This window comes from Phyllostomus hastatus, unplaced genomic scaffold (genome assembly GCF_019186645.2).
Source record: "Phyllostomus hastatus isolate PE091 unplaced genomic scaffold, TTU_PhHast_1.1 phas_scaffold_182, whole genome shotgun sequence".
Taxonomy (NCBI): domain Eukaryota; kingdom Metazoa; phylum Chordata; class Mammalia; order Chiroptera; family Phyllostomidae; genus Phyllostomus; species Phyllostomus hastatus.
Window position 1 is genome coordinate 29,219,884 of NW_025334013.1, and position 16,551 is coordinate 29,236,434.

Below are 16,551 nucleotides of genomic sequence, written 5' to 3' on the forward strand. Positions count from 1 at the left end.
TGACCTCACTGACCCTGACCCCTGACTTCCAGCTACTACTGCTGACTTACAACTGGGCTCCAGACCTGGGGGCAGCCTTGGGCCGAGCGCTGGTTCGCCTCGTGCAGTGGCAGAACGCACGTGCCCATCTCATCTTCTGCCTCCTCAGCCAGAAGCTTGGACTCTTCCATCATTACGGCCAGTTGGACTTCCCAGTGCGGGATGAGAAGGTACCCGCTACTCAGGCTCCCTCCTCTGGTTCTGGCTCCCGAGGGCTTGGTTTAAGGAAGTACCGGCTCGGAAGCAGGAGGAGGGGCAGACTCAGGCCAGAGGTGGTGCAGAGAGAGTCTGAGAGGGGAGGCCACGGGGCAGGAGAGAAGAAGGTCTGAGGACAAAGGCCATGCACCCATTGTGAGGCTCCATCTTTTCAGGAGCCAAACCCATTCCTGCTGCCCACAGTGGATGCAGAGACCCTCATCCGGAGTGCAAGCCCCCCTCTGAGCCGGGAGCAAGGCCGGCTCACTGGGTCCTCTCGGGGTGGGAGTTCCCTGCCCCTGGACACATTCCCCTTCGACGAGGCCCTGAGGGATATCACAGCTGCGCGCCCGAGTGCCTCACTCAGCTCTGTGCCCAGACCCCCGGACCCCGTCACCTACCACGGACAACAGTTCCTGGAGATCAAGATGACAGAGCGCAGAGGTGAGAGCACCTGGCCGGATGGTGGGCAGGGACAATCTATGGAGTCTGGGAGGGAGGGGGGTGACAGGCCCTGGGGCCCACTACTAATGCTCCCAGCCCCCAGAGCTGGAGCGCCAGATGAAGATGGAGAACTTGTTTGTAACCTGGCAGCAGCGGTCCACCCCAGCCAGCATGCCCATCAGCGTAAGTAGCCCGAACCCGCATCATCTAGGAGCATCCTGTACCCTTCCCTGGCCACCGCTCTCGCGCTCACTGCCCCGTTTCCCCAGGCTGGGGAGCTGGAGACCCTGAAGCAGTCGTCCCGCCTGGTACATTACTGTGCAACAGCCCTGCTCTTCGACCCTGCTGCCTGGCTGCATGGGCCCCCAGAGACCTGTGGGCCCCCTGAGGGGCAGGTGAGGCTCAGGACTCCCAGATTTCCTCCCTGGGACCTCTGTTTACCCCACAGTGACCTCCATTCCTCCACACTTAGTAGGGTGGCTGACAGTGGGTAGATTCTTCCTTAACTTCCACTCCCACAGCGGCGCCATCGCCCTGAGCCAGGACCTGGGAGCCGAGAGGCCCCCTCAAGCTGTGAAGCCTTGGATGTGCCTCCCCCGGGCACCCGTGAGGAGCCTTGGCTGAAGGAGCTGAGCCTGGCTTTCCTGCAGCAGTATGTGCAGTATCTGCAGAGCATGGGCTTTGTGCTGGTACCGCTGCGGCCCCCCTCGCCCGCCCGCAGGTGAGCCCGTCTCCTCCTTCCCTCCTGCACTGCAGGTGAGGCCCACTCACCCATCCTCTCTTCACGTGGATTCTGTGAGGACAGCTCGGGCCTGTGCACCTACTAGGCCAGCACATGTACACAAGGTCCTTGGACACTTCCATGCAGCCCTCATCCCACGTTTGCAGATGTTACACATCTCAGGGAACTCACAGAATTGTGTACAGTCTCACAAAGCTCGTGTGCCCATAAACCCACACGCTTACATGCTGGTGTACATCCATGCACATGGAGCTGGTACACGCTCTTAAGCTTCTGGACCCGGGTCTTAATGATTCCTGTCCTGATCACCCACTGACCTCTCCCGAGATTTACGTGGTTCGTGACCCAGGAAGCTCTTCACTCACCGAGGCTAGCTGCCTTTCTCACCAAGAACCCCTGCCCTGGGCCTGCTTGCATCACTCTCCTCCAGCCCATGCTTGGTCGTGTTCATCCACGGGCCACTAGTGACAGGTCGGAGTCTTGGAAAGTAGGCAGCCCCTCTGTCACCACTTTCCATCTCCCAGAGCTCAGGAACAAGTCCTCAGCCACCTTTTCCTCCCGTATCGAGTCTTAGATCCCCACTTCTGTGGCCCTGCTCTGTTCTTCTCAGCACCTGAGCCTCTGGATTCTGTGTTCCAGCCCCTTTCCAGAGGCTGATGGGAGAGTATCTGTTCATGTTACACAGTTACTTTCTTGTCTCTGGATTTGTGAGTTTGTTTTCTCCCTCCTGTCTATTTTTAGTTTGCTGCCCTTTCGAGCTAGTAAATGTAATTGTATTTCTTTCATCAAGATACCACCTTGGACTAGAAAGCCAGTCCCCCCTTAGTGTTTTGTAACCAGCTCTCTGCCTCCTGGGCTGCCCCTCTTCTCCGGGCCTTAGGAAGAGAGGACAGGCCTGTGTCTCTGGGCCCCCACACCTTGTTTCTCAGCGAGGTAGTTGCTCAGCTTGCTGCCCTTGGCTGGGTCCGAGCTGTAGGAGCTCCTCTGAGAGACTTAGTTTGCTTACTTTGTGTTCATTTATCAGAAATCGGAATTCCTTTTTAAAACAAAAGATACGCTAGGTTAAAAAATGTTTCTAGAGCAAAATTTAAAGTCAGGCCTTCCTTTGTCATCAGTCTTTAACTATCGCCAATCACTACTTAGGTCTTGTCTTTATTTCCTTAAGGATTAAATGGGACATTTCTTTTCGCTAGAGGCTTAGACAGCCCACTCCCAGCCTCCGCAAGAGTTCTGGTTTGTGCCTCCTAAGTAGGAGGGTCGGGTCCCACTGGCCCTTTCTGTGTTATTCTTGTTCCCAGCACTCCCTGCTCTCGTCTCCCCTTGCCTCTGGGTTGAGAAAGGAAGACCAGCGGGCCTGAGGAATGCAGGAAGTACCACTCCCCAAGCACAGCCCAAGAGCAGCCCCTTTCCCTCTGAGAGGAAGGCGCCTAACTAGGCGTCAAGCATCTCCCTGAGTTTTCCTCTAACATCTTAGACATACAGCACTGTGCCCTCCTTTCCTGCCTGCTGCCCCCAGGAGACAGACGTCTCCACCCCCTTGTGCACTCTCCCTACGTTCTCAGCAGCCTCTCTGGCCCTACCCTCCCCGTCTCACTGGTGGAGAAGGGCCTGGCCTCCTCCTCTGCACTGAGCACTGCCCACACTTCCCCTTAAAGCAGCAGTTGCTGTGGAGGGAGCCCTGCCCTGCAGTCTAGAGGGGACTCCGGTCTCAGCCTTGCCACTTACTCACTTGGTGCCCCAGGCAGGTCCTTCTCTCTCTGGGCCCGGCTCCGCTCCTACAAAACGGTTCCACGTGAAGTGGGTTGTGGGTCTGACTGCCGTAGCCCTTCTCCCCACTGACCAGCCATGGCTTGTCTCTTCCTTTTCTGCAGTGCCAGCCGGCTGCGGGCCATGGCGTTCCTTGGAACAGAGGGTCGGGGCTCCTTCTCCTGCCCGAAGACCAAGGCTGATGGGAGCCCCAAGGTAACATGTCGTCATGTGCCTTCCCCGACAGTGGAAATCACTGATGCCCCAGACACCGTGTCACTGAGTCTGAATTCTTTCCCTAAGGCCGGAGGTCAGGGACCGGGCATGATGCCTGAGGCCGTTGATCCCAGCCTGACACCATTAAAGTCATCAGCCCCTGCTGATCTGAAGCCGGTGAACCCCCAACCCTTGCCTCTGAACCCATCTCTTTTCCCTTCTCCAGAGCACTGGCTCTCCAGTCACCACCTACCACCTGCAGCGGGCACTGCCCGGGGGCATCATCCTCATGGAGCTGGCTTTCCAGGTGAGCAGGAGGAGCACTGAGCGGGGGGAGCCTGACCCCCTGTTTCTCGCCCTCCTGACCTCATACTCACCCTCTCTCCAGGGCTGTTACTTCTGTGTTAAGCAGTTCGCCCTGGAGTGTTCCCGCATCCCCATGGGGCAGGCCGTCAACTCGCAGGTATGCGGTGGGGCCGGGGGTGCGAGGTCTAGGCCCAATCGGTGCATCCCTGGCGTGCGGTGGCCAATAAGAGTGATGCACGGGCAGTGATGCACCCACCCCCACCACTCTCGAGCTTGCCGAAGTCCTTGTGGCTTCCCTGTCCCTGACCTCCATCTGGCTTAGCTCTCTGCTTCCACATAGCTAATCTATAACCCTACTTAGATTCCTAAATTGCTTTATTATTGCTATTGTTTATTATGTGCTTAGTGTATACACTGAGTGAAGAGGAGTTGGAGTCCAACTGCACAGACCAGGCAGCAGGTTCATAGAGGTTCACTAATTTGCCCCAGGGCACGGAGCTGGGTGGGGGCAGTGCTGGCTCTCTGGCGCTGAGGCTCATTCTTGGCTGTGGTGTTTTTCCCCCTGCCTCTACCTTGATGAAGACCTTTACTTTATCTCCATGGTAGGTGAGGAAATGGAAGCAGGTGGATTGTGACTCACCCAGCATCTAAGCAGCTACCCTGACTCCTAGGCTGTTGCTCTTCTACACCCCTTTCCTTTCCTAGTAACTCCCTGGGGCCCGGGGTCCCCAGGGAAGTGCCCGTGTAGATTCTGCCATTCTGGCGCCGTAGATCCGCCTGTCGACACACTTTGAGTAATGGTGATTTCCACCCAAGGAAGCATCAGCTCCATCTCTCTGCCCACTTTCCACCCTTCATTCACAGATCAGTTAGAGGAGGCCCACCCTGGCCTTGCCTTGCCTTGGCAGGATGTCCCGGACAAAGCTTACCAGGGAGAGGTTAGCCGGGTCTGGGATCAGGGAGAGCAGCATTCCAGGCAAAGAGAACAGCAGGTACAAAAGGGTAGAGTCTGTGTGTTGAACTTGGGAAGAGCCAGTAGTTTGGTGGGAAAATAAAGCTGGAGAGATGGGAAGGGAGCCAGCAAAAACTTTCCGTGGCCTACAGTGGCCTACCCTGACCACCTGTTTAAAATGGCAGCTGCTTCACTTTCTGACTTTCCACAACACCTTCTTCTAACATATCATGTACTCAGCACCTCTGTCTGATGTTTACTGTCTTATCTCCCTACTGTTCAAATTAAGCTCCTCAAGGGCAAGGGTGTGTTTCCCAGTGTATTCCCAGCCCCTAGAACAGTACCAGGCGGGCACTCGACAAGCATTTTTGCATCAGTGAATCTGTGCCAGACTTCAGCGGACTCGGGTACAAAGGAAAACAGACCTGTCTCTCAAAATGGTTAGCTCCATGTAAATAGTCACCGCACAGTACAAACAACAGGATATTGTGAGGAGGGCTTCCCAGAGCTGTTCTGGTGGAGGGGCCCGCAGCCACAGGGTGCATCTCGAGCTGTCTTTTCCCATACATGGGGAGGGAAGCGGGAGTGTGCTGGGCAGCCTGCACTGCCGTTTCCCGACCCAGCCCCTGCCACCCCTCAGCTGTCCATGCTGTTCACCGAGGAGTGCGACAAGGTGCGGGACCTGATGCACGTGCACTCCTTCAGCTACGACTTCCACCTGCGCCTCGTGCACCAGCACGTGCTGGGCGGCCATCTGGTGCTGCGGCATGGCTACCACCTCACCACCTTTCTGCGGCACTTCCTGGCCCACCATCCTGATGGGCCCCACTTCGGTCGCAATCACATCTACCAAGGTCAGTGGCCAAGGGCAAGCCAGTGAACCTGAAAAAATAGGCCCCAAGGTGTGGGGTGGTGGGACCACCTTCTAGGGCCAGACCTCATCTTCCTATCCCATATCGTTAATTAATTGCCTCACATGACTTGGACCTTGTCCCACATCTCTGTCTTAACTTCTTCAGTTTATTTCATATCAAAGTTTAGACCCTATGTCGTGTACCCAGCCCTCTGTCTGTCCGAGCCACTTTGTCCCATCTTAATTTCCCATAGGGCCTTAGGAGCTCCCAGAAAGGCAGGGCCAGTCTGCCTGTCGGTCAGAGCCTTAGGGACTCTTAACCCTCTAAGCCACCCTGTTGGTGTGTCTGTCCCAGGCTCATTATCTCCTCTGATTTGCCCCGTAGGGACCCTGGAGCTCCCCACACCACTCATTGCTGCACACCAGCTGTACAACTATGTGGCCGACCACGCCAGCTCCTACCACATGAAGCCCCTGCGAATGGCCCGGCCAGGGGGCCCGGAACACAATGAGTATGCCCTGGTGTCGGCGTGGCACAGGTGAGGAGGGGCATACCAGCCTGTTTTCTGGTGGGGCTACGGTCAGGACCACCCAAGCAGTAGGGAGACCCGTGTTTTCTTGGGCAGAAAGGGTGAGGTTGACTTCATTAGAACCTCAGGACTGACACCTTCTCCCCACCACACAGCTCTGGCTCCTACGTAGACTCTGAGGGACTTCGCCACCAGGATGACTTTGATGTGTCTCTGCTTGTCTGTCACTGTGCTGCACCCTTTGAGGAACAAGGAGAGGCTGAGCGTCACGTCCTGCGGTCAGCAGATCCCCCACTTTGAATGTGCCCATTGCCCTGCCTGCCCCCTGCCCTTGCCCCGTGTGTCTCCTGCTGTGACCATCACACTTGCCCCCTCCGCACCCCAGGCTGCAGTTCTTCGTGGTGCTCACCAGCCAACGAGAGCTCTTCCCCAGACTGACTGCTGACATGCGCCGGTTCCGGAAGCCACCCCGACTACCCCCTGAGCCAGAGGTTCCTGGGAGCTCAGCTGGTAGCCCTAGGGAGGCCTCAGGGGTTGGTCTGGCCCTTGGACCAGCTCCTCTGTTCCCCCCGCTGGCTGCAGAGGTGGGCGTGGCTCGGGCACGGCTGGCTCAGCTGGTCCGGCTAGCTGGAGGGCACTGCCGCAGGGACACCCTCTGGAAGCGCCTCTTCTTGCTGGAGCCACCAGGGCCTGATCGGCTGCGGCTCGGGGGACGCTTGGCCCTGGCTGAGCTGGAGGAGCTTCTGGAAGCGGTCCATGCCAAATCCATTGGGGACATTGACCCCCAGCTGGTAAGGAACTGTCAGTCAGAAGGGGCTGGGATGGGTGTTGGGAATCCATGGGCAGCCAGGGTGGAGCGTGCAGGGTGGCTCAGGACAGCAGACCCAGGCCTGTGCACCCTCCCCCAGGACTGCTTCCTATCTATGACGGTCTCCTGGTACCAGAGCCTGATCAAGGTTCTCCTGAGCCGCTTTCCCCAGAGCTGTCGCCATTTCCAGAGCCCAGACTTGGGAACTCAGTATCTGGTAAGTTCCCGTGACCCCCCTCTGAGAGGGGAGGCTCACCAGAAATCCCCAAGGGAGAAATGACAGGTGTCCCCTTCAAGGAACCCAGCCTGATCAAACAGGCTCTGCTTGGGGGAGAGGCTTCAGTGGACGAGCCTGCGGATACGTGTGCAGAAAAACAAAAAGCAAACAAAAAAGACACGAGCTCTGAGCATCACGCCGAGGCATGTGACTCACGGAGAACCACCTAGAGCTCTGCCTTCAAAGGCTCACACAAACATAAACCTTCCTTGGCTAGAGATCCTGAGGACCAAGTTCTGGAACCTCCTCAGTGATTGCTCTTGGAGGCTGCAGTCCCAGAAAGGACCTCTTGGACTTGAAAGCTTTATTACCCCCAAACTGTGGCCCTCACGCCGGCAGCATCAGCACCACCTGGGCACTTGCCAGAGTGCACTCTCAGGCCCCACTCCAGACCCACTGGCTCAACGTCTGCCTTTAGCCAGATCCCCAGGTGCAGGTTGAAAGCACTGCTGGGAAGGACAGGTAGAGAGAGAAGACCCGTGGTGGTAGGCACTCGTGTGGGGGGATTCAGAGACTAGAGAGATAGCCCAATGAGAGCAGTGATCCAGGAAAGGAGACACTCAGGAGAGGGCTTCACAGGAAGAAGTAGGAGCTGGTTTGTGGTGATGCAACCTAGTGCTTGTGGGAAGGTTAGTTTCAGGGTGTTCTGAGGGGTCATCTAGAGAAGCCAAGGCCATCAGGGTGGTAAGGCTGCAGCAGTGCCGGCGGCTGTGTGGACGGCAGGCGCCTGGGCGGTGGGAACACTGCAGCAGTAGTGGGTTTGGGGAAGGGCGCGGAGTTGCATCTGAGGCTTACAGGGACCTTCTGGGACCACAGTTTGGAAGGTTTGTGTGGATGTCGGGGATTGGCACTCAGGAGAGGGGGTCTGGGCAACATCCACACGAACAAGGGGTCACCGCAGCCCTAGGAGTGGAAGAAATGGCCCAGGGAGACTATGAAGCTGAGCATGAGCAACAGATAGGAGGGGATGGTCCCAGGAGAGGCCAGAGCCACAAGACCTGGGGCAGGACAGGAGGTGAGGAGGGTCCTGTCAAGGGCAGAGAACTCTCCTTCAGTGTTGGGGCTCAGTGCCAAGTTCATGCAGGGCCTCCAGATAGATGACTTCGGGAACCTTCCGATCAAGCCTCCCTTCTCCTTACTCTGACCAGGCTGGCCAGGGGCCGGTGAGGATGAGGGCGGAGGTTCGGTTTGGAGAGGAGGCTCCGGGTGGCCGTGGAGTGCAGGTGGGGCGGGTGTGGAGATGGAGGCTGTCCTCCTTCCCGTGGCCGTTCACTCCCAGGACGCGCTGCAGGACGGGCTGTGCTTCCTCAGGGAGGTGGCCTCACTCCCCATCTCACTGTCTTTCGCTGCAGGTTGTGCTAAACCAGAAGTTCACTGACTGTTTCGTGCTAGTGTTTCTGGATTCCCACTTGGGAAAGACGGTGAGAACACAGGGTGAGGGGTTTTGTGTTGGCCTGGTGGGAGGCCGTACCCCAAATGCCCTATCCCAGAGTCTACTGAGGTCGGGGTGCCTTCCTCTCACCAGTGTACCCCACTGTGTCCCCACAGTCTCTGACAGTGGTTTTCCGAGAGCCTTTCCCAGTGCAGCCCCAGGACAGCGAGAGCCCCCCCGCCCAGCTGGTCTCCACCTACCATCACCTCGAGTCGGTCATCAACACGGCCTGCTTCACCCTCTGGACCCGTCTCCTCTGAGGGGCAGACTGCTGCGCGTCACTGGTCCTCGGACCGTGGGTCTGTAAGGTCACCCACCAGAAGCAGGACTGACCAGCCCTTCTGTGCCCCAGCACAAGCCTGGACGCTGAGGGACACCGAAGGGTCTGTGACCATACTTGGGGGGTCTGCAGCCCCAGCCTGGCAGCAGGGGCGGCCGTCCCCAAAACACAGCCGCTGAGGTTCCCGTCTCCTCTCAGGTCCCTGGGCCCTTCCAGAAGGGGGCTCCTCCTTCCTGCTCACCTGGCAGAGTCCCAGGAATTCTTTACACCCAGCGGCAAGCACTCACCCAAGCCCCTCTGCCTGGATCCTGCCTCTGAGTCATCCGCCTCCCACCTTGAGCTCTCTGGTCTTCGTTTCCACTGGGATATCCCTCCTGGACATGGCCCCCGAGACAGGACCCCTGGGTCCCAGTCCCTGCCCTCCTCTGTGCACCTGTGAGCACAGGCGAGTCCCTTCGCTTTTGGACCTCGTCTGTACGTGAGGAGGTGGACTCAGAGCCCTCCCGTCTCACAGCTGCACCGCACAGACTGGAGCACTTGAGCATGAGCTGTGCCCCTTCTCAACAGGAGGGAAGTGGTCCCCAGAAGGTGAAGGGTCAGACACTGAGTGTCCCCCGCCCCCAATAACGTACACACGTGAACACGTTCAACAGGTTGTCTTTAATTCACAGGATGCTCAGCTCACTGTCCCAGAGACATGTGGGCGGGCGGCAGGGCCTCACTGGCCGGCCTGCGGGCGGCCCCGCCTGTCCCAGTAGGAGCGTAGCCAACTCAAGCCCTCCACTGTGTCTCCTGAGGGGAGAAGGAGGGGGCATCTGAAGCCATGAGGAAAACAGCCTTTGTCCAATACCTGTCCCTCCTGTCCTCCCCTCCCCGGGCCCGGCCTGGAGCCTCGCCCACCCTCACCTTGAGGCTGGTACTCGCAACCTACAAAGCCTTTGTAGCCTTCATCTTCCAGCAGTTGGAATAAATAGGGGAAGTTCAGCTCTCCAGGGCTGCCAGGGTCCCCCCGGCCTGGGACCTGTGCCACCTGCACATGCCCTGGGGATGGATACGGCAGATGGGAGGCCCAGGCTCCGGCTGGGGGCAGGGGAAGCAGCACAGCAGATGAGGAAGGAGCCAAGAAAGGGCCCGCTCACCAACAATGGGCAGGAACTCCCGGATGTTCCCCGTCAGGTTCCCATCCATGATCTGCCAGTGGAATATGTCCTGGGCAGAGATTACTGGTCAGAGCCCCCTCAGCATCTGCCACTGTTCCCAGATTTGGAGGACCTGGGTCCTCTAAGAAGTTTTTTTTCCACATACCATTTGTAACTGGAGGTTGGGTCTTCCAACCTTCTGTAAGATCGCTGCCGCTGGGAGAGAAACAGGAGAGGGCTGTGACACTCAAGGAGAGCACAGGAATCAAAGGGACAGGAGGCGGCACAGGGCTGGGGGTCCTACCCTGGTGGGGCGAGTCCAGGAAGTACCAGGGGTCAGTGAGGCGGGTGTTAATGGGCTCCAGCAGTCCCACGAGGTTCTCCTAGCACCATGTTGGATCTGTGAATAGAGCTCTTCCCCCAGGTTTGTCCTCACCTTCCACTTGCCAGTCAAGCCCCTCACCAGTCACCCAGACCCAGCTAGTGCCTGGCTGCCCTCTACACTGTGCACACCCCTCTGCACTCATATGTGTGTCCGTGTTTTCGTTGTCACCTCACCTGAGCCAAAACCCCAGCGGCATGCCTCAGGTTCTCCAGAAAAACTGTCTCCATCTCAGCCCTGACTGCTGCGCGTTCGGCACCCTGTGGTACGCGGCCAGCCATCAGGTGAATCCTGTGGGGAAGCAGCACTGGAGGGGGCTGTGGAGTCCGTCCCAGAAGCAGGGCCTTCTTCACCCCCTTGACCCCAGTGTGCGCCTCTTCCAGCTGCCCCCCACCCCAGGTCTCTAGTCCATGCCACCTGGCCTCAAGCTCAGGCCGCACCCTTTCCCACAGCCCTTCTGAGGATCAACCCAGCCTCGTCACCCTCCAGCCTCAGAAACCTCAGTCCTGTACTTTCAACCTCAGCCTGTAAACATGCCTAAGTCTCACCTTTTATAAATTATTTTGACCCTTACCCTTCTCAAGAATTCCATGCTGTTTCTCTTCTTGCATCTGTTTCTTAGCTTCTCGTCTGATTTCATCCCCCCACCCCCACCAGTAATGACCCCTTGTTATCAGTTCCTGCTCAGCCTATTTGACCTGCAGGATTTGACATTTACTTGATCAGCCCCACTTCCAGCCTCCTCCCTGATCACCACCTGCTCTTTCTCAGCCACTTCCAACCCCAACAAGCTACCTCTTGAACTCTGCTGGACACACCAAGCTTCCTCTTGCCTCTGGCCAGTGCATCCATTCCTGGAATGCTCCTTACATCAAGCTAATGCCCACTCCTTGGGACCCAGTTCGACATCAGTACCTGTAGGAAGCTTTCTCGGATCTGAGACAGCTGGGTGCCTGCTCTGCCCACAACCTGCATGAACTGACCCATCCTCAAATGGATCCCTGCTCTGTTTTCTGTTTACTTTGCTGTCTCCCTAGTCAGACTGAGCTCCCAGCATGGATCCCAGCAAGAGAGAAGCATGAAAGAGTTGCCAACTGAGAATGACACACAATATGGAAGGCAATTTACAAAGGGTCAGGACTGCAGGGGTGGAGAAGTGCCAGTGGGCTCAGACTTCTAAGCCTCGTACCTGGCGTCCTCATCGCCCACATCCCGAACCACGTGCGGCAGGGTCTTGGGTCAACCAGGGGGAGGAGGAAAGGACAAGATACCTGGGACAGCCTAGAGCCTTGGCGTACAGCACCGCCTGCTCCAGCCCCTCTCGGAAGGCCGCCTGCCTCCCGGGAACGGCCCCCAGTCCCATTTCCCCCTTCTCTCGATCTCCTGCAGAGAGAGACAATGGACCTCAGCTTCCTGCTCAACCCTCCTGGCCCCCAACGCCCGGGCCTCGGGCCCCACGGCGCACCCGGAGGCGTGTTGATGAGCACCACCTGCAGCCCCGCTTCTCGCGCCGTGCACGCCAGCGCCTCCGGCGGGTCCGCGTAAGGCCAGGCGACCTCGGCGGCCTCGAAGCCCGCGCTGCCCGCCGCCCGCAACCGCGCGGGGAGGCCGGAGAGCTCCGGGAACAACCAGGACACGTTAGCGGAGAAGCGTAGCGGAGCCATAACCCGCTAGGGACCGGGGGCACAGGGCAGAGTCCGCAGTGGCCGGAAGACGGAAGCGGGCGGAGCGCCGGCGAGGGCGCGGCCCGAGCTCGCGGAGCAGGGCCCCGGCCGGCCGTGCGGGGGCGCGCTGGCGCCGCGAGTCAGGGTCACGGGGTCTCTGCAGGGTTGTTCTGGTGAGAAAAGCAATGTGTTGTGAAAACCGTGGACAGTCCAGAAAAGTAAAATATTTCAAAAGAGGAGAAAGGGAAGTGCGGGGAGAGACGAGGGGGTCCAGCGAGGGCAGCGCGTCCCGGTCGTTGGCAGGGTTCTCCTCTAGTGAGGAGATCGAGTGCCCGTTGAGCTGATGCAGCCGTGACAGTGGTGGCAAGTAAGAGCCGGGCTGCCTCCAGGGCCCAGTTGAAATTCAGGAATGGAACTTTAACATATCTTAGTATTTTTCTTCATTATAAAAATTGTATCTGTTCATTACGGAACATTTGAAAGCTTATGACCAAATAAAGAACATTTAAATCACCAGTTATCGCACCACTCACCCATTAATTTTCTTCTTACACATTAGAAAATAAACGTGCAGTTTTTTTCTTAGAAATTTTTGATCATGTTGTATATGTGATTTTTATGGCCTAATTTTTATTTAATATAATTTTGTGAGCATTTCTCATGCTAAAAAATAAAAATTCAGCTTAGTAAATTTGAACTAATTGACTTTATCCAACAATCATGAATCAAGCAACGTCTCAACTAGCAACAGAGAGCTACCCAGAGGGGCTACACAAGATGGAAGGAAGGCTTTTATAGAAAGCGGAGTGGGGCAAGGAAGTGTTGACTCAGAGAAAAATATACCTGCCAAAAAGGACTCAGCGTTAATTGGGCCCAAATTCACAACCAGAGGCTAGCAGTCATTGTTTGCTTTCAGCTGCATTTGAAGCGTTGTGCTTCTCTCACCTGAGTCTTACAAGAGAGCTCCTAGGGGAGAAATTAAACCAATAGGACAGATTTTTTTCCATCCAATCTTGCTACCCAATCAGAGTGGCTCCATTCCATCCAATCAGGATAGTGCTCTTTGGGCCAAACTAACAATTTGCAGTCCTCATTTCCATGTGCACGGACCAATCCTGGACTTGGGGCCAAAACTCTATAAGCCAGCTTCCCTTCCATGGCTGTGGAGTGCACTTTCGGTTTTCCTCTGCTGTGCTGCAACACCAGAATCCTGATGCCAAGGCCAACACCCAATCACTTTCATGATTGAGTTGTCCCAGCCACAGCTGAGCTCTTTCCTAATTGAGCTGTTTTCACTGAAAAAAGCCTTTCCCTTCACCACACCCCAAACTGGAAACTCCTGTTGGCATTGAATGGATGATGACGACCTTCGATGATCTTCAGTTGACAACAGTCATTAGCAGAAGGAAAATGAAAGTTCAGTGGAGGAAAGTAAGTGTTCAGGGTGACCACGACTTATTGGCTGAGTTGTGGCATTTTCCATTGGCTGGCCTTGTTGCTGAGCAAGAAGAAAATCTTCCTCCGTCCAGAGTAGTAAATACACCTTCCTCTTGGAGATGCAAAGTAGGCCTTTTCCTGAAACCAGTTTTAGTTGAGGTTTCCTTAATTTGTGAAGAACACACATATGCGTGTGTTCTTCAGTGTTAAAAACCGCTGCATTAGCTGCTCATTGTTCCTCACCTAGACAACCCACAATTATCTTACAGAATGGAATGTCTGCTGATGGAGATGAGGGTTTTTCAATGTGTGTGCACACCATAAAAGCACTTGAATGCACCTCTCAGTACCGCTTTTGAATTGTTTTCTTCAGTTCTCTTTGTGCAGATTTGTCCATTAGAGTGTTTGCCACATCATGCTGTTTGGATCAATGAGGAACCATGTATATGCTGGTGGTCCCATAAGAATATAATGGATTATAGGCAAAAAGTTAGCTTACAATGTTGAAAGAAAATTCTGGACTCGACAGCGATGTTTAAGTTACTACTAGTTCCCCATGATACGAGGAGGCTCAGCATTCTGTCCACCTACCATGCGCCCTCCTGAAGGTGGGGCCTGGAGTTGGCAAGGGAGTAAGGGGAGAGGGCTGAGGAGAGAGCGAGCTGGGAGCCCACTGCCCATCCCCACTTGTCCACACTGCCCCTGCACTCAATGAGCACAAGTACTTGTGTGCACAGACTCACTTCCCTCCCCTCCATTTCCCTCTGCCTCTCTTTCCTCCCAGTCCCAGTCCCAGTCCTCTCTCCCCTCCCTCTCTGATTGGGCACATTCCTAAGGATGGAATTACATGGTCAAAAAATAGGAACATGTTTAAATTCTTCATGGCTGTGCTAAATTGCTTTTTAAAAATATTGTATGTTTATACTTTAGCAATGCATGAGCGGAAGTCATCTTGGTCTATTTCCTGTGCTAGCTTTCACAGAAGGAAGCTCAAAGTGCAAACAGTAGGGGCACCCAACTTCCACTATCTTCGGTCCTTGCTAGTCTCCACCAAGCCAGGCCCGCTCAGACCCCTAGAGCCCGGGCTCATCTCACAGTGAACCCCAGCTTTTGGCAGGTCCCATCTCAGCTCTGCCTGTAAGAATAGGCTGCTGCCAGCTATTACAATCACCTGACTTCATGCCCATCTGAAGCTGGCATTACACTTGGCACTTTGACTTGTCCTGGGACGTGTCTCTTGGATGTGGTCCAATCAGGATGTGAAGTCAATCCAGACTTCAGCGTGTTTACAGTCCAATGTTGACCGTGCAGAGTAACATCTCAGGGAAGTAATTTCTTTATTTAATACTTCACTGTAAATCTCTGAGTACGAAAATTCTATCTAGGACTTTAAAAGAAACTTCATCTTCTGGGGTTTGTAACAGGAACAAAATTGGTCCAGGCCCCAATGGTTCACTCCTTCTTTGCTTGTATACCCTTTAGGGCAGCAGAAATGATATATGAACTAGATGCACATGACTCACTTTTGCCTTTAATTCCCTTAAAACACCTTCACTTAATATATCAAAATAAATACAAAAGCCCTGGCCAATGTGGCTCAGTGGATTGAGTGCAGGCATTGATTTCATTCCCAGTTCGGTACATGCCTGGGTTTCAGGGCCAGGTTCCCCCAGTTGGGGGCGTGCAAGGAGCAACTGATGGATGTATCTCTTGCACATCAATGTTTTTCTCCCTCCTTTCACCCTCTCTAAAAATAAATAAAATCTTCAATGAATAAATAAATAAATACAAAAGGAGAACAGTGCCCATGACTGTCTATACCTTAAGCCACTTTGCAACATAGTCCTTACGCTAAACTATTATTACAAATCCTGATTCTTTGCATTTAACTCTTAACCAAAGAATTTGCACAGGTATGATAATTAATCAAGGTAACAATAATTTATAAATAGTTACATGGATAATGGCTAAAGCTTGAGTGTACAGTTGAGTCTCATTTGATCACTGGATTGCACTTGCCAGTGTGGTAAAAAAAATATTATAACCCATGTAAAATGCAAATAAAAACCTCAGTGAAATTCCATTTTATGCCTCCCAGATTGACAAAAATCTACAAGACAGATAATATGAAATATCGGATAGGACTGGAAACAAGTAGAACACGTATTTATTGGAGATGGAGTGTAAATCACTTCAACCACTTTCGGAAAAACATGCGGCATTATCTCTTACAGCTGAACATTCGCACACCCTTGATCCAGCCGTTCCTTCCCCAGGTGTATTCTGTGGGTGAACTTTTGCACAAGCATACCAGCAAACAAGGTCAGTGATGTTCACAGCAGCACCGTTTATGCAGCAAAAAGATGGAACTGATCCACGTCATATACAGATGAGCTGCAGTACAGCCATACATTGCTGTACACCAACGTGAAGAGCAAGCTGGTGGCTCAAAAAATAAAGTCGAGTTTGCTTTTGTATTAGAATAATATACGAAGAGCGTAGTGAAGTTGGGGTCAAACTGAAAACATCGGTGTGAACACATCAGATGGATAAACCTCAGAAACATAATTTTGAATGAAAGAAGCAAATCACAGAAAAACATATGCAGTGTGGTTCCCTTTCTGTTAATTCAAAAGCAGGGAAAACCAAACAATGCCTTGTGTAAGACGTTTGTAAGACACCCATATCGATCACACTATGAAGAAGAGAAAGGGAATAATGATCACAGAATTCAGGGTGGCAGGGACCTCTGGAGGGGAGGGCTGGGGTGACACTGGAAACTCCGAAGCGACGCTCACCCCCTTTCTCTTCCACTGGATGGTGTGGTCCTGTGTTCATTTATCACTGTCCTTTACATCTCATATCTTACAAATACCAATTTGTATCTGTTTCATATTGAATAAAAAAAAATTTAAACCTTCTGTATGCATTACCACCACCTGTTAGCACATTTTGTGTTGATATTCTTGTTGTAGTATCATAATCTCAAGGTTTTCCTACAGAGTCAGCTTGTTTGCATTAAACTGTAATTACCACACTTTAGGTCTAACGTGCCACCACTCAGGCTGGCATTCTTGGATCATACTGTCTGCCCTGCAGGACCCATGGT

The 16,551-nt window shown here is 54.2% G+C and overlaps 2 protein-coding genes across 4 annotated transcripts in view; one reads left to right on the plus strand and one right to left on the minus strand.

Moving 5' to 3' along the window:
- The window catches only part of SZT2 (SZT2 subunit of KICSTOR complex), a 50,708-nt gene extending 41,238 nt beyond the window's left edge, over positions 1–9,470 (plus strand). Inside the window, exons 58-73 of one of the 3 annotated variants that reach the window (XR_006787934.1) lie at positions 33–209; positions 411–678; positions 782–861; positions 948–1,073; positions 1,200–1,399; positions 3,292–3,382; positions 3,609–3,689; positions 3,771–3,845; positions 5,281–5,494; positions 5,879–6,032; positions 6,179–6,301; positions 6,409–6,814; positions 6,932–7,048; positions 8,461–8,529; positions 8,657–8,923; positions 9,019–9,470. Coding sequence is in view for 2 of the 3 variants with exons in the window: in XM_045858475.1 (XP_045714431.1) it covers positions 33–209; positions 411–678; positions 782–861; positions 948–1,073; positions 1,200–1,399; positions 3,292–3,382; positions 3,609–3,689; positions 3,771–3,845; positions 5,281–5,494; positions 5,879–6,032; positions 6,179–6,301; positions 6,409–6,814; positions 6,932–7,048; positions 8,461–8,529; positions 8,657–8,800 (2,325 nt within the window). In the remaining variant the exon portion in view is untranslated. Of the gene's footprint in view, positions 1–32; positions 210–410; positions 679–774; positions 862–947; positions 1,074–1,199; positions 1,400–3,291; positions 3,383–3,608; positions 3,690–3,770; positions 3,846–5,280; positions 5,495–5,878; positions 6,033–6,178; positions 6,302–6,408; positions 6,815–6,931; positions 7,049–8,460; positions 8,530–8,656 lie in introns of those variants that run through there. The other 2 variants (XM_045858475.1, XM_045858476.1) reach the window with 2 other exon arrangements.
- On the minus strand, positions 9,462–12,519 carry HYI (hydroxypyruvate isomerase (putative)). Its single transcript, XM_045858477.1, has 8 exons — positions 11,807–12,519; positions 11,613–11,724; positions 10,518–10,632; positions 10,264–10,342; positions 10,126–10,175; positions 9,960–10,029; positions 9,727–9,861; positions 9,462–9,612 (listed from the first exon to the last, which is right to left on the minus strand). Exons 1-8 carry the CDS (start codon positions 12,003–12,005, stop codon positions 9,539–9,541), a joined length of 834 nt encoding a protein of 277 aa, XP_045714433.1. The 5' UTR covers positions 12,006–12,519; the 3' UTR covers positions 9,462–9,538.
- Between the last annotated feature and the right edge of the window lie 4,032 nt (positions 12,520–16,551).